This window comes from Accipiter gentilis, chromosome 6 (genome assembly GCF_929443795.1).
Source record: "Accipiter gentilis chromosome 6, bAccGen1.1, whole genome shotgun sequence".
NCBI lineage: Eukaryota > Metazoa > Chordata > Aves > Accipitriformes > Accipitridae > Astur > Astur gentilis.
Genome location: NC_064885.1, coordinates 31,199,781 through 31,224,492, shown reverse-complemented (window position 1 = coordinate 31,224,492; position 24,712 = coordinate 31,199,781). Strand labels below are relative to the sequence as shown.

At 44.9% G+C, this 24,712-nt stretch overlaps 2 protein-coding genes across 3 annotated transcripts in view; one reads left to right on the top strand and one right to left on the bottom strand.

Annotated features, from left to right (window-relative positions):
- Positions 1–11,260, top strand: part of OSTN (osteocrin) — a 117,208-nt gene extending 105,948 nt beyond the window's left edge. For both annotated transcript variants that reach the window (XM_049802976.1, XM_049802977.1), the window contains exons 2-5: positions 3,394–3,492; positions 6,323–6,540; positions 10,189–10,285; positions 10,563–11,260. In XM_049802976.1, the coding sequence (XP_049658933.1) occupies positions 3,394–3,492; positions 6,323–6,540; positions 10,189–10,273 (402 nt within the window). In that variant the 3' untranslated portion in view covers positions 10,274–10,285; positions 10,563–11,260. The remainder of the gene's footprint in view (positions 1–3,393; positions 3,493–6,322; positions 6,541–10,188; positions 10,286–10,562) is intronic.
- Positions 11,261–15,165: 3,905 nt separating this feature from the next.
- UTS2B (urotensin 2B) lies at positions 15,166–24,447 on the bottom strand. Its single transcript, XM_049802979.1, has 5 exons — positions 24,324–24,447; positions 21,955–22,056; positions 18,939–18,976; positions 17,469–17,562; positions 15,166–15,717 (listed from the first exon to the last, which is right to left on the bottom strand). The coding sequence occupies exons 1-5, from the start codon at positions 24,445–24,447 to the stop codon at positions 15,692–15,694; spliced, it is 384 nt and encodes a 127-aa protein (XP_049658936.1). The 3' UTR covers positions 15,166–15,691.
- Between the last annotated feature and the right edge of the window lie 265 nt (positions 24,448–24,712).

Sequence of the window (24,712 nt, the reverse complement as noted above, 5' to 3'; positions counted from 1 at the left end):
TAACTGGCTTGCAGACACAGCTGTGATTTCCCCTGGCTGGTTGTAATCTCCATGGTATGACTGATTCTCATGGCTAACAGGTGATGGAGGCTCACCAGTACCTTCCCAGTGCTCGTGTGGCAGAAGGACTGCAGCCCTAATGGGCAGCGTCAGGAGCTTCCTGGTGCCTATGGGACACTCATGCCTTGGCTCTGTATCAGGTCAGCTTGGGAGCATAAAGCACAAAACCTCAAGGGCTTCTGGGCTCAGACACAACGTGCTTGTTGTGAGAGCAAGGTCCTCATTTCATTTGCAGGTGAGCTTGGGCATGTCCCGTGTTGGTGTCGCAATAACAAGCAGAGCATAGCCATCAATATATAGTGGCAGCTGCAGTGGAAGATTACAGTGCAAGGCGTGATGTCTTGCCTCGGTTCTCTTGCTAACAGGCCAGCAAGAAAAATAAAGCTCTTGTGATTTATACTTGCGGAGTAATCTCCACAGTAATGTGAAATATGATAGTTCAAATGGGTAAGAACAATGACAGCTGTTACCATTTTTGACAGGCAATGGGTTTGGAGCTTGGTGATGAATTGCATGCTGTCTGGGGTTTGTTCAGCCCACTTATCTTCAGGATGTCATTTTGTTTTTTTGTTTTTTTCTTTAAAAGAAAAACATCTTTTAAGTCCTTTGGTTTGATGTTGGAGACGTAACAGTTTCTGTTTGGTAAAGAATTTTGCTTTCTTGTGATCTTTTCTTGGAAAATGGCTCTGCACAGACTCGTAAGAAAAAGTTTTGAATGTTTATCCTGCTTTGATAAGGTAGAATAATGTTCTCTCTTTTATCTTTAATTTTATTTTAACTGGACCTGCAATGAAGATACCTAATTATATGAGGAATTCTAGTTTTGACACATTTCAAGGTGAAATGTCACTAAAACATTTATATGTCTGAATTTCAGACTTGCAATTACATTTAGTGGAGGGTAAACCATATTTTATGTCAGATAACACCAGACTAGACCCTGAGATACTAAAAACCTGCAATTATACCCCAATCCCCTGTCCTACCTCTGTGAAAATGGTGGTGAAGTGTTTTCCAGAGGAAGGATGGAAATTCAGTACAAGTGGTAAGGGTGCGTCTTGCAAAAGCTCGTGTGGTTGTCAGAGGGTTGCTTATTGTCCTTCAGTAACAAATACTGTCAAGCCTCACTTTAGGTCCTCTTGGAATGGGTCAAGGTAAAATGTGGATGGGATGAAGCAATAACCAGTGCATGGCTGGGAAAGCCCCTTTCGGTAGGAGGGCTCTGCTTACCCAATTGCAACAGACGAGCTAAGGAGAAAAAGCCAGCAACTGCTTTTAACAGCTAAGAACCTGTGACATGGCTGAATGTAGAAAGCCAAGTCCCAGACTGGCAGAAGACAGTGTGATTTTAATTATGTTTATGTAGCCCTCTTTGCACCCTTAATTTTGCAAATGCTTTTCTCGAGCTAAACTGTTCCACTAGAACAACTCTGCTGCTTTCTCCTGCCTGGTCCTATCGCTGCGTGAAAATTAGCACACCAGGATCTTGCTGTACTTAAGTTTTGCTCCCTTCTAAACTAGTAACATTGCTTCTTAGCTACTCATTTTCATGGGAACTAGAGCCAAGCTTTAAGTCCTTACAATTTCCTCGGCTTCTAATTTCACTGGCGTCGAGTTCAGACCAGTTAATCAAATGTCTTTTGTGTTGCAGGTGCCTTAATGTTTATTTTGATTAGTGTACCAGTTGCTATTTTTAGCTCTTTGGTCTTTGGGTTGAATGAATACCAGCACAGACATTAAACCATAATAAACATGTGTTTTTAACCTTGCCATTTATTTTTATGTCTCTGTATCTAAATAATCAGGATGTGGTTACCTGTGAAGGTACTAGACTACTACTTCAAATTTCAACGCACACCCACATACAAAAATATACATTGTAGAGGTTTACAGCTTTAAAAACACCCAGACAGACCCTTGTCTGACTTTAATGGCTGTTGCCATCGGACTGAAAGACAGTGGTACCAACTGGCTTACTGCTTTGGCTTTGTCCTTTCATTTCATGGAACTAAGTCTGCTTCACCCCTACACGATAACCAGCAGCTTTCTTCCTTGCTACTGATCCCTCATGGACAACATAAAAAAAGAAGATACACAGTGGGGTAACCAAATAACAGAAGCACATGTAAAATGTATTGAAAAAGCCAAGCAATAAACAGAGTTTCAAGAAACAACGCTACAAGTGTTATATCTTTACTTTTTAGAACAGGACTTCAAACACTTTTGTGGCTTGTCTCCTTTGTCATATGGGGGAAAAGTACAAAGCCAAATTTTTTTTACCATGTGTTTTCTGCCTGATCTAATGGGAAATTTTCTACACAGAGGATAAAACAACTATTGTACACCATAGAAATGTATTTATACATCCTTTCTATCTCCACTTTTGCCAAGTGGAGAGTCAGCAAAGAATGGCAGAATCAGGCTTGAATTATACTCTGGGGCAGGACCTGGAGACAGTGTAATCAGCAAATTAGCAGATATCTTTGGCACTAGAGGCCCTAGCCTAGTTTTTATTAGCATCAGCTGAAATATTCTGACCTGGGTGAGTTGGAGGCACATAAGGTTTTAAGAGCTGGATCCAAACAAGGGCTTAAACAATGTAGCCTAAACCCACAGCCAAAGATAACCCCTGCAGCAAGCAGCTTCCTGATCCTGAACCTCCCAAAACTTGACCCTCCCCGCATTATTTAAAGGCTCTGCAGGTATCTGCAGTTCTGCAGCTGTGGCACATGGTCAGAACACCACCAGCCTGAGCAATGTATTTCCATGTAAGCTTCTCCCAGGTGTGGGAGCTGGATAATTTTATTCCAGGATCCCAAGAAGATGCTGGAAGTTGTGGCTACCATTAACTCATGGTGAGGACCGGTGAAATGCAGCCTTGCTTTCAAAATGCTGCTGGAGAGGTCTGTGATTCCTGTAGCAGCTTTAAGCACCCATCTTAACCAAGTGGGGAGGTCAGGGTCAGCCTGGGTGGCTATGAGCCAAAGTGTCCCTGCTTACGAGTGAGTGTCTAGTTCATCTGGTTTTAACACAAGTTTGCATTCATTACTGCTTCTACTGCAAGGACTGCTGGGCTATTGTGCAGAAAGGAATTAAAAGATCTGCGGGGCTGTAAAGGAGCAAAGAGGAGGGAGCTGATTCTGCATCCAAAGGTGAAGAGCATTCAGCTAGCACTATCTGGTCGCTAGGTTTTATGCAGTGACTGTAAGACAAAACATATTAACAGCCACAGGAACAGAAGTTCCCTTTGCTTTCACTCTTTTAAGACCTTTAGAGCAAGGTTTCTCTGGGAACGCAGCTGTGAAGTCATTAACAGATTGTTCTCCTTTGCAGATGCTGCAGTTCCAGCTTGTTGTGGTGCATTTGGCCCTCATGATTACCCTGCTGCAGTGGCACTCTAGCTCAGTGCTCCTTGCAGAGGCAGCTCCAGAGGTAGGTGAATGTTTCTGGTGGCTGTCACGTAACCCTGCTCTTCCTCAGGTTGTTCCTGGCCACAGAATGTGGAAGACACCACAGTATCCAAACAGGGTTGGAAGGTGAACAATTGATACTGATTCTGCAAGTGCAAAGGAGCAGCCTAGTGAAGAGAGTGATGCAAATTGCATGGCTCTGGGAGGACAGACAGAATGAGGTCTCACCCAGTTTCATGCAACCTCTCCTGAAACACCATGGGATTTTCTGTGTGCTAAAGCACTGTACAGTGACTTTAGATAGAGAACTTCCTGAAGAGGGGAAGGGGGGGTGGGGGGCAGGCAGCGAGGCACACTCCTCTAACATTGAAGGGAAGGTTTCATTCTTCTTCTTAAAGACAAATAATAGCATGAGAAATCTGCAGCTTTCAGAAGCCATAAGGGAATCCCTGAGAGAAGACCACCTGCACAAAATTTACAAATTAAAGGAGACAGAATAGACTAGGAGAGGGAGGGAGCAAAGTAACTTGCCTGAGCTTGGAAAGGAAAGCAGCGGATTAAATGGGAGAATTGGCTCATGTTTCATCCAGGACAATATGCAGGGGTTGCCCCTGAAATTACTTCTACCGCATTCTCTTTTTTATGTCATCTTGACGTAAAACATATTTGTCAGGAAAGGTATTTATGTAATGGTTTTATGCCATAAAAAATCAAGGATCTAAAAGTTTAATCAAAGTAGCACTGTTTGGCTGTAGGGTCTTTACATAGGTTTTTAAGATCAGCTTAGAAGTTAGATGCGTACTGAAGAATACTGCTGGATCCTTCTACCTTGCTCTCTGTCTTCAAATGAGCACGCCCTGATTATACAAAATAATATTTGTTATAGAAAACAGGGCTTGGGGGAACCACTCCCCACATCAATGCTGCAGCAGCTGCTGTTCTGGTGCCACAGAGACCTGGTACCCTGTCTTTACCAGTGATAGATTTTTGTGAAAAGAATATAAGAGCAGAATATCTTCAGAGACCTCCTGATCCAGAGATTTGCACTGGACCAGGGCGTGTTTTAGCTGCTGATGGGCCTGAATTTGTCTTTGAAACAGTTTAAAATCTTGGTATCCATGACATCCTTTGGCAATGTATTCCACTTCATCTATGTGCTGTGTTTAAAATGTAGCTCCTTATATTTACTTTAAGTCCACCATCTGGAGACTTCACTGGGTGGACTGAAGAGCTTTTTTTTTCTTGAGGAAAAAATTACTAGTCTTTATTCACCTCTCTGCTGTTCATAAGTATACAAACCCTCTACTGTGCCCCTGTACCCCACACTTGCCTCTGCTTAGCTGTGAAATTGTACTTTGCTCATAGGAAAACTCTTGTCTACTTCTGATTATCATTTTAGCTGTCTCTTTACTTCTTAGAATTGTATTATATCCTTTTTAAGACAAAGTAAGTGGGACTGCACAAAGTACTCAAGAGCAGAGGCTATTTTTGACATTCTAGTTTCAAGCATTATTGTAGATATTTATCCCCATTAACCAGAGGGGAGGAGAGAGTTCAGTCTTTTTTAAAGGCATAATTTTGTTGCAAACCTCTATGAAAGTTTTATAACGCTGAAAGGGAACGGGAAGGATTGCTCAGTGCACTTGAGGCTTATAAAAAGTAAAGTCAGAGGACAGTACGAGATCCTTTACAAAAGTATTAACAGTGCTACATCATTTGTGTGATCATTGTGGTCGTTGTGCTCCTCCTTATATAGAGATCACAGTTTTATACACTCTATCACGGGTTATGCCACCCATCAGTAGTGGGCAACGTCACCGCCACAACTATGGTGTGGACCACAGTAGAGACAGGCTTATTACATCATCCATGCATAGCTTCCTTTACGTTTGTACTAAACCCACTGTGTATGAATAAGAAAGATAGTGGTGTGCTTCTAAAGATAGACGAAAACCTGCTTCAAGGCATATAATAAAATTTTTGGTTAGATATTTTTATCTAATTCTGTGAAGATCAAGTGGAGCAAGAAGGCAAACATTTCATCTGAAGAGAGAATGATTTGAGCTTAACACCTGCTTTTGTAGACTAGCTGCTGCCCTATATTTTTCTGTTATTTGCAGAGCAGCTATTTCACTTTGGTCTCTTTCATTTCTTTCTTGATAGACCACAATATTCCCAGTTATTCTGGATAGCAAAGTAGAGTTTGATTTTTGAAAAGCTGTTTAAGCCTAATGTCATAACTAAGATTCAAAATGCTGTGTCGATTCAACATACTGTTCTTTCCTTTCCTCCTCCCCACATAATGTTATTGCATAAATTCTTTGAATGTCAGTGCTGAGTTTTTTGCATAACAATTAATTAATTTTTTAGCTTTGGATGGAAAATTCTATATAAGTTTTCATTACTATTTATTAGCATTCATTTAAAAAATGAAAATCAGTTTCCTGAAAAATATCAGGATGGATATTGGAGTCTGGTAATGGTGATTGCATTTGTAAAAGGGATTAAATTACTCAGCTCATGCTATAAGTGATACTGATCACACTGCTGACATAGGGGTAGTGGGCTGGTCTACAAAAACAGGCTTTGTGAAGAAAAAAATTTTGATAATTCTTGTGATAATAATGAAGGTGAGTTCAGTTCTATTAAAAAAATAAAAATCCCAACCTTTTATGGCAAACTCCTGTGGGTGGAAAATGGCCACACTTCACAGAAGGAACTTTGTTTTAAAACTTTGTCACGGGTTCAGTATCCTAGTGATTATGTATTTATAGGACTGCTGCTGTGATGCTACTTGAAATGGTTTTTCTGGAACTTGAGCAGCAAGCAGATACCCCTGCTTTCTTTTGCAGCCTTTGGAGCCTTCTGCTGCTCTGGGCATGGGAGCACATCCCATTGCCAGTGAAGAGAAGTCACCCACCAACCTGGCAGCCAAACTGTTCCTTCTTGATGAGCTGGTGTCTTTGGAGAATGAGGTGACTGAGACCAAGAAGAAAAGAAGTTTCCCAGGATTTGGCTCCCCAATTGACAGAATTTCTTCAACCTCTGTGGATGCTAAAGGCAAACAGAGGTAAATTCTTAGATGCTCCTACCAGTGATAAAGTTGGAAGAAGGCTGTTGGTAGGTGCCCCGGATACAGGTGGGTTAGCTTTAACCACCAGCAGGTTTACTGGTCAGTTTTGAGGTGCCTGTGATCAGGGTACTAGAATCTCTTCAGAAACCGTTCCGGTTGCATGGTGTGTAATCCTTCAGCTGTGATGAATAATACATGCGCTAGTGCATTTACCCCTACAGTGCCATACAGCTAACAAAGAACATTCAAGCGTATGCATTTTTTTAGTATGCTTCCTTCCACTGATGTGAACTAATATTCAGTTTAAAACTGCCTTTTTGATCATGAGATTATTTAAAGCAAAAATATGCCTGAGGTTCAAAAGCAGAGGGGCAGGGCTAGGTGTTCCCAAGGCTGGGGTGAAAAGAAGGTATGGTGGTGTGCACGTCTTAAATAGCAAGATGAAGAACACATTGTGAAAATGGGCAGACGGGTAGTACAATGAGCTTCAAGACCTCAATCAACTTATGGTAAGCCAGGGCTTAATCAATACAGCAGTACAACAACACATTTGCCGTACACGTTTGAAGATAAGCATGTTTATAACAGGGCTAAGCAATGATGCTTGATATGGCTGGGGAAAGCCAGTGAGTTTGGGGCAAAGCTCAAGGGGCTGTTAGCTATATCTGAAAGAGCTTAATTGTCTTGTTCCCTTCTTCTGGTAACTGTCTTCTTTTGGATGGAATTCCCAATGCCACAAAGTATTTAATAACATGCTTAAAGCTTAATCTGGAAGTGGAAAGTATTCACAAGAGCCAGTCGACATGACAAGTATTTTTTTCAAACAGAGTTTTGCAATATTTTCTTGTTGTTTTTCCATTTATCCACCCAGTCCGCTACTTGGACTTTTTGACTGCAGCCAAAAGTGATAAAACATGAAATTCTTAAAACCTTGAGTAGAACTATTCTGTTCTGTATATCTCTTCAAGCGATCAAAATCAGCTCATTCTTCCTTTGCTTTTTAGCATGTTTTGCCTTTCCAAGGGAAGAAATACAAGGTCATTTTTGAAGCTGCCATACCTTTTTTTGCAAAAGTACATGGTATTCCCAATTTGTCTCATGCTTTTTGGGTGGAAATCTTGTTTCGTTCTACGTGCAGTACAAGGGGAAAAAAAAACCCACACAAAAAAAGGAAATTGTGGTGAAAATTGTCCAAGTTTTCTAACAGCTTGTCTCTGAATAATGAGCTCATGCAAATGAGTGATACACTGCACAAAATTCCTCCTTTCTCAGCATCGATAGCACAGTTTGCAGTTTTGTGTTGAGATTATCACTTTGGGGGAGCAGCTTAGCTTTTAAGTTTGGGATTGACTCATTTATTAGAACCACCTGAGCTGCCTTGATCACTGCATTGAGAGTCAGAGATACCATCAACATGGACCGCAGATCAGATGAGTGCTACGAAACAGTAGTAAGGCTGTGCCTTTAGGTGGAAACAGGCCAAGGCTGCTGCACTTGGAGGAGTAAAACAGAGGGCTGAGCACCCCATCACTGTTGTGCTCACAGTAGAGAGCAGCCCATTCGTTCCTGTACCAGCTGAAATCGTTACCTTTAGAGACCAGGTAATGATTTTTGAAGTGTGAAAGCTGTTAAATAGATTCAGCCCCCCCTGAATTAATACAGCGTGCGTAGAGCCTGGCAACACAACAGAAACTTTTGGAAAAGAGCGGATCACATATAAGTCCACTTAACAGATTGTTCTGGCACCCACCAGTTACAGGAGGGCCCAGATCCTAATCTCGCTCATCAACATCAATTTATGAAGCTCTGAAAGCACGGGAAAAGCATCCAAGAAGCCATGAGTCTTCAAAAGAGGTAGAAAGATCCACAGATAGGTGGAGAGAAAGAGACTCTGGGAATCTTAGAAAAGCCTGCTTTAAACAGAAGACATCACTTCGTCCCTAGTAAGTGCTGAAATATGCACAGTCTGGAAGATGGAAACGGCAGGGGGGGAGCGGGGGCTGTCCTGTTGTGGCTCGGGATGGCCACAAGAGGGGAAGCTCCGCTGCCTGCTGCCTGCCTGCTGCCTGCTGCCTGCTCAGCCTCTCCCGTGGGCATGACTTCACCTTTTCCTTCTGTTTAACTACAGAGCAACACCACCCCCACCGCCCCAATCCCACCTGGATTCCTCCTTGTACCCAGCCCGGCCCAGGATGACTACAGCAGCCCAAGGCTCCCACCTGCCCCCCACCAGCTTGTGCCTACACCTGGGGGGAGAAGAGCACTGCCCTTGAGGGAACAGACTGAGGATCTTTCTTTCTCTTTGCTCTCCCTGTGGCTTAGTGCAACGGGGATACGTGGGTGTTTGAGGAAGGGACACGAGGGCTATACAAACGGCTCCCCTTCATTCGTGATGTTCTGTGGCTGCCTCAGCGTGACATTTGGGGTGCTCCCTCCGTATGTGGTACGCTGCCAGTTCCCGTTTCTTGACCCCGTCTGAAAAGTAGCTAGAAAAGAGGCGGTATGAAATGGGCTGCCGATGCTGGAATGATGCCTCTGGGCTTCGGCCCGTGCCGGAGAGGTGTGAGGAAAGGAGACTGCTCCGATGAGACCACGGACTAGACAGATAGTCCTGGGTGGGGTGTGCAAAGCCCCAGGCTGAGTGAGTGTGGCAGTGCTAGCACGTAAAGTTAGACTCCAGTGCACCGTAGCGTGCTCTTCTGCCAGTTACTTTGCATTTGCCAACTTACAGAACAAAATTTCTTTTTATTTGTGTTCCTTGACAAGGACAGATAGAGAAAAGAGTTCATCTTCCAGGGCTTCTCTTGGACCTGCATTTCACTGGCAAGTATTTCCAAGGGCAAAAGTTGAGGTTATTCTCAGCTGCAGAAAATCTCACCATTTCCCCAATTAACTAAAATAAAACTTCTGCTGGTGGAAAAAATGCTCAGAAATGCTGAATTAAGATGGGAAAACTTTTTGATATTAGAAAAAAGGTAATAAAATATTCCTGCATAGAACTTCTTTCACGCTTTCCTCATGGCCTCATTCATCAAATCATCAGGAAATGTACCATATGGAGGAAAAAACCCCAAAACTAAAAACCTCCCATTTTCAATCTCAACAAAGGGTTACTACTATACAATTTTGAGAACAGTGCATTGGAGGAGACCCCATAGGAAAATCGTGCTAGGGCTCCTTTGACTTGTCCCCTCTGTTACTGTGCAATACTTTCTACCTCCTTGCTTATCTTAGCCCCAGTTGGCCCTGGAAAATTCAAAGATCCAGACTAATGGGGCACCTGAAGTAAGTGATATTATGCATGAAACAATTCCCCTTTATACATGCATTATATCTCCTTTCTTTTATGAATAGCAGTTAACCTGTGAAGTTATTTGTTTGCTGCCAAAACAGGGAGAGTGGATCAGCATCAGCCAGTCTGTAAAACAGATGCAACTCCTGCCTATTCTTCTGTAAGACAAGCGAAGCATCTTGTTTTTAAACATTCACATCTTTGGCTGCTCCTGCCCAGCTGTTCTGTTTGAACAATAGGTTGTTAGTGGGATGCGTGGAGGAATCAAAGATATAGTAACATTTTGATTATTCCTATGATGTCTTTCCCCAATTCTTTCCCTCCTTCTTTGCTTTTTGTTTTCCCCCATGCAGGAAAGTGGTTGAGCTGCCTAAGAGACGGTTTGGAGTTCCTCTTGACCGGATTGGAGTGAGCCGTCTTGGCAACACCAAGGGTTAGCAGTTCCTGCAAGTAAGCCAAAGTACTCTGGGTGTGGGCAGGCTCGGAGAACCCCACCTGTTCTCAGTTACTTGGAGGTACTCAGATCATGCCTGTAGGCTTGGAAAGAGCGGCTTGGGGAATGATGGCTTCTTATAACGTGGATTGTGACTGTCAATTAGTACCCCCCTACAAGAAAACAAGTATTTCTAACATTTTCATCTCCTGTAGACCACCTTACAGTGTGTTTGTCCAAGCCTTGCATTTCTGACATGGGAAAATGTAATGTTTACTGCTTTTCTGCCTACAGGTGCTTCTGTTCTGAAGGACTGATGCTGTATTGGAAATATTACAGAAATACGGAAGATGCATCACAGCATGTTTTGTCATTGACTAATGATACAACACTCAAGGAACTGTCCTCCTGCAAAATCTGTTTCACATTGCATTTTACAAATGTTGCATTTACAAATAATAACAAATTCAATTCATCAGGTCAGAATGCTCTCACAGTTGTGCACGGTGTCACTGATAGGAGGGAACAGAAAATATGTATATAGTTTAATTGCATGGCATTTATTTCTTAAACCTGCAGACGTTCATTATCCTAGCAAGGACTGTTAGATTTTTTTTGATTGAAAATAAACTTCCAGAGATGCCAACAGCAGTCCATGAAAAGCAGACAGTTTGCTTTGCACATTTCTTTCAAGAGGGTGTTTGTTTGGTAGATGAAGGGAGGATTTAACAGTTACGGGACAAACGTAGAATATATTTGAACTGCTGTTCAGGAGAAGATGTCTACTGACTTCACCAGGAGTTAGCGTGAATAAGAACTGTGGCAATACCTTAGTGTTTGTCATGATGGTTTTAGTAGTCTTCCTCTTATCTCTGCACCATATTTAGACATGTTTTCATCATATGGCAGATCCTGAAATGTGGTAAGACTTCTAGTTTCCTCCTCTAAGCTGATGAATACATTTCACTCCTCCCTATGCATAACGTAGGATAGCGTCCAAATATGAAGTCATCTACTTCCTAGGCCATCTGCATCATATGCCTTATTTTAGCCTCTTGATGTGTGCATGGGGCATAACCAGACATCCAACTCTAAAAGTTCAAGTATTTCTCACTCTGGTAAAATGTAAACATGTCCTCTCCACTTCATTTCAGAGTAAAACGGGTTATCTTAAATCCTGTTTCATGCTTTTCACTTCTTTCCAGACTACAAAATATAGAAAAGAGCTGTTTGCTGACATCTAAATGCTCAGATTCCTAGCTGATATTTTCTAAATTCACACGCTCCTTCTTGGGCTTTGGTCCCTGTCAGCTAAATTCCTTGGATTGCTCTTCTTGGGTATAAATCATCCTTAACATTGCAAAGGAAGATCCATTGAGAAAGGGATTATGCAGGACTAAGGAAAAAAAAAAATTATTCTTCCCAAACCCCCTATGTTAGGCAGAGAGTAAGGCTGGAGATGGGAATTAAGCGTTAATTTCCTAATGTTACGTGAGGCACCAAGCACCTGGCCATTAGCTAGCAAAATGGGGAAAAATACAGTCGGCGTCTGGGTCAGCTACAGGAAAGGAGTTGGAAAGTCAATGAGTCTTCGAAGTTAAAGCTATTGTGAGGATGGGGACTTTGGGGCAATTGCCCCAGATCAGGCCATGGTGGGAGATGAGGCTCCCGCTCAGAAGGGCAGGTAGCATCCAATTCATGTCTGAGAGGGGCCAGTGCTCAGCCATAGCACGGGCCTTTCCTATTTTCCTTCTTGCTTACAGCCCTGCCTTGAGACCAGGACTGGCCCAGTCACAGAAAGTTTGCAAGAAACTTTGCTTTTCTTGACATCCCCAATATAGGCTAATGCTGCTGAGAGCAGCTGCACAAACCAGTGAGTCACATCAAGAGGTGCCCCCATCTTTCCCATCAAGCAGAGCACTCTCTAGCTGAGTTAGGTGATCATTCCTCCTTCGGTGGGTGAGTTGTCAGTACTTGTGTGTGAGGTGAAGCACCGCAGATGCTTTCCAGGCTGAGTTCTTGAAAGCCATAGAAAGAAAGAGGGCTGTAAGCCCATATGTGGTCATCGTGGGGTTTTGGTCCCTGCTTTTCCCCTGATCCCACTCCTCGTTTTCTGCCTTTAAGCTCGCAGGTGAAGGCTCTGAGAGCTGGATCGAGTGGGTGCATGTAGACTAGGTGACTTGAGACAGGCTCATCTGTCCGTGCTAGAACCAAGTCTGCAAATGCAGTCCCAGGCAAGCCCAGACCCTGTCCTCTGCAGTGCACTGCCATCACCTACCCTGAGCCCACCCTGCGGTTTAGTAAACAGTTGTCTTCTTGCACTGAGCTCATGCAGACAGCCTGCAGATAATCTGCTTGCAAGGCAGCCGTATGTATGGGGCATGGGCAGATTATGGAAGTGATGACCCGACCACTCATACAGCTGTCTGTCAAAAACAGCATGGACAGAGTCACTGCGTGATATATTTTGGGAGGCTCAGATCAGAGGAATCCAATGCTAATACAGAGGCTTTGCAAAGACACTGCTGGATCATAAAAGCATTTAATGGTTGGCAGGTATTAGCCTAGGCTTTCAAATAAAGAGGGGTTTTAAAGCCTGTAAGTTGTGTGCAGAAATGCCCTCCATCTGAAAGGTGAGGTGAAAGCAAAGCAGGACAGAGGTGTCCATGGTGGTGTTGTGTGGAACTGGGATCTGGAAGCTTCAGTCCTGCTCTTGGCTCCCACCTCACTGCATGGATTACTTGGGAGAAAGCAACAGCCTTTCTGTTCCTCTTCCCCATCCACCACAGAGCACACTTGAGACCTTCTGTGGCTCAAAAAGCACTCTTTCAAATCCATAAGTTGGCAGGGGCTGTTTAAAATATGATGATGTCTGAAAGGCTGAACACCACAATTTGTTTTTGTAGACAATATTGGATAGCTTCAGTCATTGTGCATAGCATAGAGGTCAACAAACGTGAAATGAGGATATACAGCAGCATCCGTTGCACGCTAGATTTGCCCTGTGCTGCCTGTTTGCAAATCCGTTCAGATGCCTGTGAGGATTTTCTGCTAATAAATCAGCATGGTCTGCTAGAATGTCTAAGGGAAATCCCTTTAATTATTGCCTGTGGGTCATTAACTTTAGCAAGAGCAACTGCCCAAGCATGGGTAAGGTGTGAGCAGCCATGATGTGGAGGTGGCACCTGAGGAAGAGTTTCTGTTCTCCATGTTTAGGAGAAAGGACAGGACCCCAACCAACAGTGATGTGTTGAGGGTGAGTTGAGGGAGAGCATCACCACCTTTGCTTTGAATTAGTAAATGAATTGCATTCAACACTTATTCGTCACTCCAGCAGAAGCAGCTAATACAGCAACATATAGTGCCTGTGAGGAAACAGTGGGGTAGTCTGGGTACCATGAGCGCTTGAGTAACTGTGCTGATAGGATGTAGCACACCATGTGGGCTGCAGATCACTGCTACGCAGCATGGTGCATTGCACTCCAGGAAATTCCTGCGTGTAGGATCAGAGCAAGCTGTTAAATAGCCACAGACGCTGTATTCCTTTTCCCGACTTGCCTATGAGCTGTCAGACCGGGTCAGCAAGGCACGGCTACAGCTAGCAGGTAACAGATGGAGCCTGCTGCTCCGGCCTTTCATTGCACTGGGATTTCCTGCAAGCTGAAAGCATCCGAGCTGAACACCAGCTCGGGGCACTCAGTGAAGCTCTTGTAATACACCTCCCTTTCAACTGGAGCACCAAACTCTTAAGGAAAGAGGGACCCTTCTCTTGGCAATAGGCTATAATTTTTTGCTGGATTTGGTGCCGTTGTCAGGGTATGTGAAAGTATGCTCCCACATACCTTTTCACTTACACAAAAGCAACAAAAAATGGGAGACGTGTTCTGAATCACTACCAAGGAAATAACAAAGAATTAACGTTAACAGCAAACTGTATTTTGCATGTCATTAGGCCTCACTGATATAATCAAGCTGGTTTTATTCCATAGATGCTGGCTTTGGCCTGTAATAGGATGAATAGATCTCCTGTTAATGAAGTACGTACAAGGTACTGCTGTGGTAAGCGTGCGCCTCTTGCCAGAGCCCAAGGCGGTGAATGTAGCATGGTAATTACAGCTTTAGGAGAGGTAAAGTTTTGAAGAATACGTAGTATGCAAGCTACAGTTAAATAGCATGACTCGACTGGGCTGGAGAGACAGTTCAATTCTAGTCAAAATCAGTCCACACATTCACAGTGGCTACCAGATTCTGCTCTTATTTACACTGTTGGAAACCTCCAAGGTAACATCAGGATTGGATTGATTCTGCACCCTTGGGAACATGGTCCTTTCTTTTTGCAAATAAACATGGATAACACGACTTAAGATGAATATATGTAGGAACCACTGATGGATTGTGATCTCTTCCTTTTGGACAGGAGCAGACATAATTCTGCAGTAGAAAAAGCCAGCCAGCATCTGCACTGACCAGCCGGATGAGCCAAAAATCTCTGCCAAAACATCTCTTTGGGGTGAGTAGGCAAAAATCAGCGAGTCTGGTCCAGTCCTATGAGGATAGCAGCTCACACATACCCATGAGGAAGACCCAACTCTCGTTCCTAATTCTGGTCAAAAGGAAGGGCCTCTTCCTCAGGCACATTAAAACAGGCCAGTGTTGCTATACTAGGTGTTTAATGGGAGCCTTTTTTCCATTGTAAGCTTCACATGAACATTAAGGTGACAAGACCCTACATCAAGGCAAATGTGCTGCCCTTTGAGCCTCTTCAGGAGGTGAGAAAGAAAACAGCACGTGCTTCTGTGCAACAGAAAATCTTTATTGGAATGACATCCAAAGGATCCAGACTTCTGCGCCTGTCCTCCCCCAAACCTACTGTGTACGCTGACAGGACACGGTGAGGAACAGCTCTGGCTCAGCAAGCCGAGGCAGGCAGCCCTGAGCCCTTCCCATTACACCCAGTCTGCCTTCCTGTCCCAACAGCGGGTGTTAGGTCACCGCAGACCTGCTCGTAGGAGGCGACGGGGAACCCAGACACCACCGTGAGCAACGTCTGCAGATGTGGGCAGAGGCCCAAGCTCAGGGGAACTGAGCGAGCGTCTGGTGCCTCAGGGGATCTGGTGAGAAGGGGAAGAGTGTACAGCAGCAGCGGACTGAGTGGCACGCACAGGACAGCAAGGAACGTGGGGAAGCATCTTCCAAGTAGAAGATGACAGTAGGTTAAACCTGGAAGGAAGGAACAGTGAAGAGTGGTAGTGGGCTACCAGCTCCTGTCACGGTCCCTGTTAGACTTGGTTGCGGTGCGGTCATGGAGGATGGCATCCAAGTTAGCAGCACGATGAGAGAACAGAACAAACTCTTAACACATCAATACCCAGCAAGTAAGTTTGGGGAAGGGCTCATCTTCATCCTCCAGTCCTGGCAAGCCTTCAGATGCAGTATTTCCAAAAGCAGGCTGGGAAGAGATACAAGAGAAGGATGTTAGCACTCAAGGGACCTTTTCCAGCTTCCCGCTCTAGCCCTGGAGTGGGTTTCCAAAGCCCCATGTCTCGAGAGAGTTAGGGTGTGAGGCCAGCATTGTTGTTTCTGGGCACATCTCAATAACCAGCTTTGACTTCATATAACGCCTCTAGAAGGTGTTTCTTTTAGCTGCATATAATGTAAATAAGGGGTCTAAAAGTTGTTTCCGTTTTGCCTCATTTATAAGGGTTTGCTTTTCCTTTTGCTTTACTTCGGCAATATCAGGAATCTGCTTTTTCTTTCTTGTCTACTGGCCAGCAGTTTTGCTGCCTCAAGAGGCGTGTGCAGGGTTTTTCACCTGTGGCTGACTGGAAGAGCAGGATACTGACTTGGAGAGACCGAATCTGGTCCTTACAATTTTTTTTTAAAACCCAGTCACTCTATCACTCTGCTGCTAACTGTCCTGCAAACAACATTGATCTCTGTGAGATCTTCTAAGGAGACTAGATTAGGGAAGTATGTACATTTTGGTGTTGGAAAAAATAGCTGTATCACCAGCATGCCCTGTTCTTTGAATCCTGTGTAGGTCTCCTATTCTCAAGTAGGAGAAGAGATTTCTACCTGATTTTTGAAAGCAGGATCTTGGGAGAAAGCTTCTACTGAATCAGCAGTGCTCATGCTGAAACACGAGCTCCTCCCAGACTGGAAGGACTTTAGATGAAGGCAAAGATTCTCTGTTTTAATTTCTGGCAGAATCTGATTTAAACCTGGCAGGGGGAAGTAGTTTTATCTACATTTGAACCTTCCAGAATGGTGGGGGCATGAATTAGATTAGCCAAATTAATGACAGCCTCCAGGGTTGCTTATAAATTGCAGGTTGTCTAAGGATCACCTAAGTACTCAAGCAAGCCTTGCACAAAGGGATTTTCTCTTGCCTGTCTGGCAGGTTGTCAGCTTGCACATGCACAGAGCATGTGGGATAAAGGCAGAACTAGCTCTTTTGTTTTTAGGCCAAATCTGTCATCAGTGACTTCTGGTTTACAGGTGCCCCTGCTTTGTGGAGGAATCCACTGAAAGCCAGCATGAAGGGCATTGTCCATGTGCTTGTCGGGGGCAGTCTTGCAGGACCACTGGTGCGATATGCTCTTGAGTCACTGGATACAGACTGGACAAAGCTTGGAGACCAATTGGGGGACCTATCGGATCTTAGTTCCCTGCATTCTTGGTTGATTTCCACATCCTTTTTAGCTGCTTTTCAGCAACACAAACAAGTGCTCTTTTTTTCTCTGTAGGGAGGCAGTGACCTTGGCAGAGGGGAACGCATGCAGCCCACATGCCTCATTATGCCTTCAGCACTAGCTTTGTGCCCAGAGCAAAGTGACGGGTGCGCTGTGGTGATGTGTTCATACAGAACTCACCCCCTCCAGGACAGGCACTCGTTGCTCATATAACCCCGTGTTCCTATGTGAAAAGAGGGATGCAACACTGACTGCCCCCAGTGAGGTCCTGGGTGTGCAGACCCGGGTATCTGCCCTGACAGCAGGCAGGGTTAGGTACACAGTCCTTCTCAAGAGCTGCTACACCAGCCAGCCATTAACAAGAGAAGGCCAGGACTGCTAGAAAAGCTGCCAACCTGGTTTTCAGCATATTTAGGGCATGCTTACTGTCACTGCCTTTGTTGCAGAAAGGAAGCCATGGAGATGAGAGCTGGATGGAATGGCTGCAGGGGTCTAACCCAAAACCTACCACGTTTTTTGGGCTGGGATGCTGAGAGACTTTCCAAGGCATAGGCCACCTCTGACCCTTCCTCAGTTGAGAGCTGATCCTTCAACTTCTCCAGCTGTTTAAAAACAAACAGAGCAGTAAAGAAATGCCCCATCGTGAGGAGCTCCACAGCATGCTGGCAAGTGCAGGGCGGCTCAGAGGCGGGAGGTACAGGCAGACTGGCTGACAGCATCACTGGGGACGACAAGGTCTTCTCTGGAGTGGGACCGTTCCAGGAGGAGCTGCCTTTGGAGCACTCACACCTCTTCATGTCCTCCTCCATTAAGCTGCTTCTTTGGTGGCAGCAGTGAAGACACTCTCTGCTCTTCCCCCCCACACCCCAGGGTGCAAACCCCCGTGGAGAGGAAGCGGTGTAGAAGGATATTGCACCACTAAGAGTCAAGTCAGTGCTGGGGCAGGAGGTCTTTAGGCATCCAGCCACTGCAGCAGAGAGCATCACTTCTCCATTGCTCTGTGTTGACTCTCCCCTCCCTCCCCCCCCAGTTCTTGCTAACTTCCCTTGGTTATAATGTGGAAAGTCCATGGTATTTCTCCTCCATCTGTAGCTACTCTTTTCTAGTAGACTGGGAACATCTACGGCCATCATCTAGACTTCTGTTCTGGCAACGCTGCTCCCAGGAAGCCAGAGCTTAATGTCCCTCAGCACTGGACTGAGGGGCTAGGGTAGGAGCTGGCAGCCTCCCATCTGGCATGCCACACTGTGATTTTTCAGTCTGAAGTGAAAAGGGCCAAGCGGAACCCAGCAGGATCTCCAGGATCCATGCAGACCGCTGGACCTGGCCTGAGAAAGAGGAAAAAGGGCTTCCACTGCTTGCGGGGTTTGGGGCACAGTGGGAGCATGTCAAGGTTGCTGCACAGCTTTCCCTGTTCCTGGGCACTGGGTGTAGTATGGGTCTTCCTCTTGCTATCTGTGTGTGCGCACACTCTGCTCAGCACAGCAGGGCTCTGACCCTGGGTAGGGCCGCCTTTACTAGTAAAGAGACCAGACAAAAATCATTCTGGATTAAGTGTGCAGTGGCTATCCCTCTAACTTCAACCCATTACCTAGTGCAGCCAGCTGATATAATGCCTAGGAAGGCAGCATGACCGCCTCTTCGCCCTCCCTTTTCTTCCATGGAGATTTCCTTTGGCGTTTATTTTTTTCCTGGCTTGGCCTTTGCTGGCCTTTCACTCGTGGCAGAGGCAAGAGCTGCCTCAGCTTTGATTGCACTAGTCTATAGCCTTGCTCTTTTTTTTTATCCTTTCCAGCTTGTGCAGCCATTTAGCCCAGGTTCTGCTTTTCTCTTTGTGTGATACATGCTCACATTATAGCAGCAGGATGAAGAGTAGCAGCATGCAAAGATAGAAGAATAGGGCATAAAGACAGTGTGCACAATTGTTTAGCTATTCATACAGTATGCATATATGTGTCTGTGCATTTGTTCCTCTCACCTGTTCAAGCTCTTCAAATTTCTTTGCCAGCTCCCAGTCTGTGAGAAGGGAGAGAGTAACATCAGTATCTGCATTGCTTCCCACAGCCCAAATCAAAAACAGTTTCTTAATTTAACCTCTTCATGGGTTGACAAGAAAAGACCTAGTTATCATTTAATTCTTGTTAGTGATCTCCAAATCTATGGTAGCAGAATCAGTGACAGAAAAGCAGGCTTTTGCTGCTGAATTCTATGGGTCTTTACCCTAATTCTCCGTTATGAGGGAGGCTTCTTTATCATTCACCAGGCTCTAGGGGAATTGGCCCAACAAGGTCACATACTGTGTGACACCAACTCAGGTGAAATTCTTTGCTATTTTTTAATTTTTATCCTGATAACAGTAAATCTCTAATGCTGGCTTTTCTGTCACTGGCCTTTTACATGAACGCCCATTGCTTCCTTTAAGACCTGTTTATCCTCATATCACCCATGCAGGCAGAAGTTAGAGGACACAGCTTTAGCCTAGCATAACTTACTGCTTTATAAGTCAGCAAACATCAGGGTTGGCAGAGTGGTTCAACAGGAAAAGTAACATAGCAGTGAGTGCATGGATTCCACAATTCTAAATGTTAGGGGAGCACAGGGACGTGGGGACCAGCTTCATAGGTCAGACTAAGAGATCTAAGGCTGAGCAGTACTGTACTAGACTGTTGGATGAATGCAGACAGATGAATGAACTGCCCTGAGATATCCCATCCAGGAAAAGGGGAGAGTTAGGTGCCTATGCATGGGATCTAAAACTTCCAGCTGAGTTGGGAAGGTCCTGGACTAGCAATAGGGAAAGCTGAAGGAAGTGATGGGGGATTTTAATCTCACTCCTCTTGAGGGCTGAGGTGTCTTATTCCAGACTCAAACTGATGTCAAAACCAGTTAATTTTTTTAATAAAATAGATGAAACAATGGAAAGCACCATGATAGAATGAGCTTAGTCAAAGCTGAGTGACTGGACTGCAGCAGTTCTTCTGGCAGGGGAACACAAAGTGATCAGCTGGTTTTAAATGCCAGTTTGGGAAAAAATGCACTCAAATAAGTAGAAGAGCCAGGAAAGAGCTAAAGAATGTCTCTGCTGGGCCCCACAAGAAAGCCAAAAACCAGCCCCAGAGCCGCCTCCTTTGTCTGCTCCTAACATGGCCGCAGGTGTTGGTCTGCATTTCCAAGGGGATTTAGGACATATTTCCCCTGATTTCAGATATGACTTCAGCATACAGACACATCGCCAGACTTGGGCTTTTTTTGAAAACGTTTGAAACCAAGCAGGAGGGTGCCAAGAAAGAGATGACTGCCTTCTCAGTTTCTCCTTCGAGAAGGAAACAATTCATTTGAAAAATCCTGAATATTTTCTGACAGATATTCACCCAACAGAAAAAGCAGCAGTTCCTAAGTAAATCCATTACATCAGGGCTGGGTTTGAGAGATGGTCTGTGGATGGGGATGGGCTGGGAGTCAGGACGTGGGGGCTCTCTTGCTGGCACTGCCAGCCATGACCTCAGGCAGGTTCCTCTTAAGCGTGTCTTTACATATCCACAGGGTAGAGACAGCCAGGCCTGCATAGCTACAAGTCAAAAGTGCCACTTACGATATTATTATTATTATTATTATTATACACATTTTTACCTCTTTCAGAGTTTCAAGCGCCTGCTTTGACTTGACTTTCTGCAAACCGTAAGCTTGGCCAATGACTGCTATGAATAGAAAATGAACAGTGGTCGAAATTTGGAACAGATTATCTCAGGCAGGGGGAAGGAAGTTAATTTATGGATGAAGCCTTGAGAATCTGCCTGCTGTAAATCCTCTGTCTGTGCTCTGCTCGGAGATTCATTATATTCAATTGTCTGGCATAAAATGCAGCCTTTCCTCTAGGAGTAATAAGTGCAATAATCCGTAAACCAATCATAAAAATGTTATTTCTTGAATGCATCCTCTTTGCAAGAAGAATGCCTTTGTTAGTATAAGGACTTGATTTATTTCTGTTTATTTATTTGTCCCAGGATTGTTTAACCACTGCCTCACTGCATTAACAAGGGGCTGGGGAAGAGCACTGAGTGATTTTGACGAATGGATTTTCATAACAGAATTTTTGCTGGGCCCCGTTCTCGGCTGTTTTCACAGGGAAGGGCAGCTTCCTGCTCTGAGACCACCACATACAGCCCAAACCCTCCCCCGGCTGCAGTGGCCGTGGGAAGAGCTGACCCCTGTAATCTATATGGCCCTTGTGATCGCTGTGTGTAGTGTTATGGAAAACCCAAGCTTCTCTTCAGCGGGTCTGAGTTTAGCCACATGCGGGTGGCTTGAAATTTGGTGTCTGTTCACAGAGCACAGACAGGAAAAGCTTCCACGTGGCCCGTCCTTGGCCTCTCCGCCGTGTGGGAAAACCCCGTTGTCTCAACCTCTTCCAGCAGCAGCAGGGGCTTAGGCTCAGAGAGGTGGTCCCACTACCCTCGTCCCACCCTACACCTGACCCCAAGGGATCTCAGCCATATTCTCTCTGCTAAATCTTGATGCTGCCCCACTGCTCCCTGCGCTCACAAGACGCTGCTGGTTTTAGCCTACCAGCAAGACACTGAGCTGTCTCGCAAAAGCACGTGGGGTTCTATGGAGTGTGGGTGGAGGGGTGACTCCCAAGGCTGGCCCATGCCCCAGGCATAGTACACAATGTCTCAGGGATAGTGGGGGCACGGGGACTTGGCAGCATCTCTTCTTGTTATAACTTACGTACACGTACGTGCTCCCTCACCAGCTCAGTGTCGAGTGTCCGAGAATCTAGGGTGCGTGGTTTGGGGCAGCTTTACATCGCATTGGAAAAGCAGGTCCAGGAGCCCCATGATGGAGAACATCTGACACTAATCACATGTAGGCACCATACCGGGTGCTTCCACTTTCTGAGCAGTTGATATTTCTGAGGAACCTGAGGAGCAGGTTCCTTGCATTCATGCAAACACAGGTTCAAGCAGCTGAGATCTCCCATCCCCTTCACTTACCAATATTTTCTGGTCTCCGCCATGCAAGTTTCTTATTAAGAAGCAGAGTCAGCAGTGTGTCCTCGTGATTTGTGTCTTCTCTCTCCGGAAGCACCCGGTTCTCTGCAGCACATAAAACACACCTTTCTCGATCTCTAATGACAAACAGGATGGACTGTCCAGCCCCCAACATTAAAAGAAAAATTAAGAAGGTTAAGAGTGGAAGGAAAATGTCTCCTGTCAGCACTTCGTCAGGGTGGAAGAAGCTCGAGGGAAGAGGAAGATGTGTGAGCACAGAATAGAATGTCCAGGCAGTGAGGGCTGCGCAGTGAAAAGGTGCAGGATGGGAAAGCCCTCCCTGCCAGCTCCAGGCTGCTGGCCAGTCTCACTGCAGCCTCATCGGCATGGCTGGCTGCAGAGAGCTGGAGACATCACCTTGATTTAGACGGTCCCGACCTCTTCTGCAAGGCAGATGTAGCGGACGCCTCCGCAAAGCCAGACAGCAACCCACGAGATATTCTCTTCTCAAAACTGCAGGTGTTCCCCCCCACTCACACCACCCACTTTCCCGGGGCTGATAGAGGTGGGAACCCGCTCCTCGTGAGGGCTGACGTGTGGGTACCGCAGCTGAAAAGCCCTGCAGCCTCGCAGTCTATTCTAGCACTCACTCAGCCTTGGGGCTGCTCTGTCTGCTTGCCAGTGGTATTAAAGGATTCTTTCTGAACAGAGCCAAAGCGTGGGGGAGTTTAAAGCAAGCCTCTTTATTCCTGAGGAAGCCTTTTACAGTAGCTGTAGGCCATGCAGAATTTTTCTGTCTTCCAGGAAAAACCTCCCCAAGTTGCTGTCCTAAAGCAATTTGGACCTCTCTATGAGGTCCCTTTAGGGAACTTTCTCAGTGGTTTTGCTTTAGTGGTTGTGGCTATGCCCTCAAATGAATGGTTGTGAAGGGCAAGGGTTCAGCAGAAACCAATGGACGCATGGGATGGAACTAATCAGAGCCCTGAAGGCTCTGAGACCCTCCCAGCTCTGCTGAACAGATTTCCAGAATCATCTGAAACTTGAATGCTGCATTCTTTTTTGAGAATTACAGAATGGATGCCAGACTTGACAGGAAGAATGGCCATTCCCCAAAATCGTTGGTCTGAACATCCCTGCCCCACACCCTATAAAGCCCTATAGCATGCCTACAGAATCCATGGAAAATACTAAGAAATTATGCAGAAAGTCTTATTTTCTCTTCCAGGATCTTTAGGACTTCTGCTCACTCCTTTCAAGGAGGTGAGAAAGGAGAAAATGGTCTCATACAGCCATCAGCCCTACATAGCTGTGATGGGATGAATGCAATTATTTTTTGTACATGTGAGACAAAACATCGTACCAGATGAGCCGTAAGGGCGTTCAAGAGTATGTGGGAATCAGCTCCATTAGCTCAAGTCACATAAATCTGCAGAAGCAGAGGGGCCCTGGCCAAAGTGATGCTCCAAGTATTTGGCCAGACTCAACCCTGCCTCACACTGCGGCTGAAGCCGCTGGTCCTGATTGTGATCTCTAGAAATAAACCCGAGGGAGTTAGCAGAGCTACACAGTGTGTAAAACTTGCAGTTAGCGTGGAGTGCTATAAACCTCATTCCTAAGTCTGAAAGACAGTTATGATTTTATAATAGCTACTTTTAGTCATTTGGGGGATTTGCTACAGAAAAAAACCACTATAAACACTTGAGTAAAAACTAAACAGAAGCAGTATTTAGATAGAGTGGCCTCAGGAATGTTTTGGTTGTCATTAGAAAAATAAATAGGTGATATAAGAGGAAAAATAATTTGAAAAGCAATGTTATTGTCAAGCCTATATTTAGCTGCTCTTTTTTTTTTTTTCCTCTACTGCTAAGTCTCTTTAAGAAAGAAGATTAATGATTGACATTTCCCTGCAGAATAAATTCAAGCTAAGATTAATTTAAATTATGGGAGAAGAACATATAAAAAGAAGTTTTGTGAATAAAAAAAGTTCAGCAGCACCCTACTACTGACATTTACGAGCTGTCAAATCTCATATGGTACATACTGGAATTGCTACTCTCTGATATTTTAATGTTTTTCTTTGGAAATTTTCTTTTTGGGAGAGAAAGAGCTACCCTTACCAGATTTCACCAGATCTGATATTTTTACTGATTAGCAGAATGTGTCATACGACCAGCTGCAGACCAGGACAGCTTTAGCTCATGCCAATATGAACAAGTCTCTGGGTAGCACCCATGTTAATTGATTAGTATAGCTCAAGGTTCATTTTATTTTCTTTCACAGCTAAGCGAGGGTTGCATTGGCCATGACAAGCAGCAAAGCAAAGCAAAAAGATAGCTACCTACCTGCGTCATCTAGTCTGTTTTGCAGCTTACCTTGTAGTAAAAAAGGCTCTCCATGTGTAGACGGGATATACACAGTGATGGTCAAGATGGTTAGCACTCCAAGGAACAGCTGGACAGACCACATCTTCTCCACGTTCCCACCACCCAAAAGCATTCTTCCTTCAGGCACGGTGGAGGACTTCAATGCAACCCAGTGCCAGATGAGCTCACTTTTAAGAGGCAGTGGATGTGCTGTGATTGCAAATGGCCTTTGGAGGAGGGGAGAAAAATATCTCTTGAGATATAATTCAACCTGTCAATATGATTCACTCCTTTGGGAGTGGACAGAACAACCCAGTAACGGATGTCAGATGGAACCTGTTCAATACATCTCATATCAGACTGATCTAATGAATTCTGATGTTCCCACAGGCATGCAC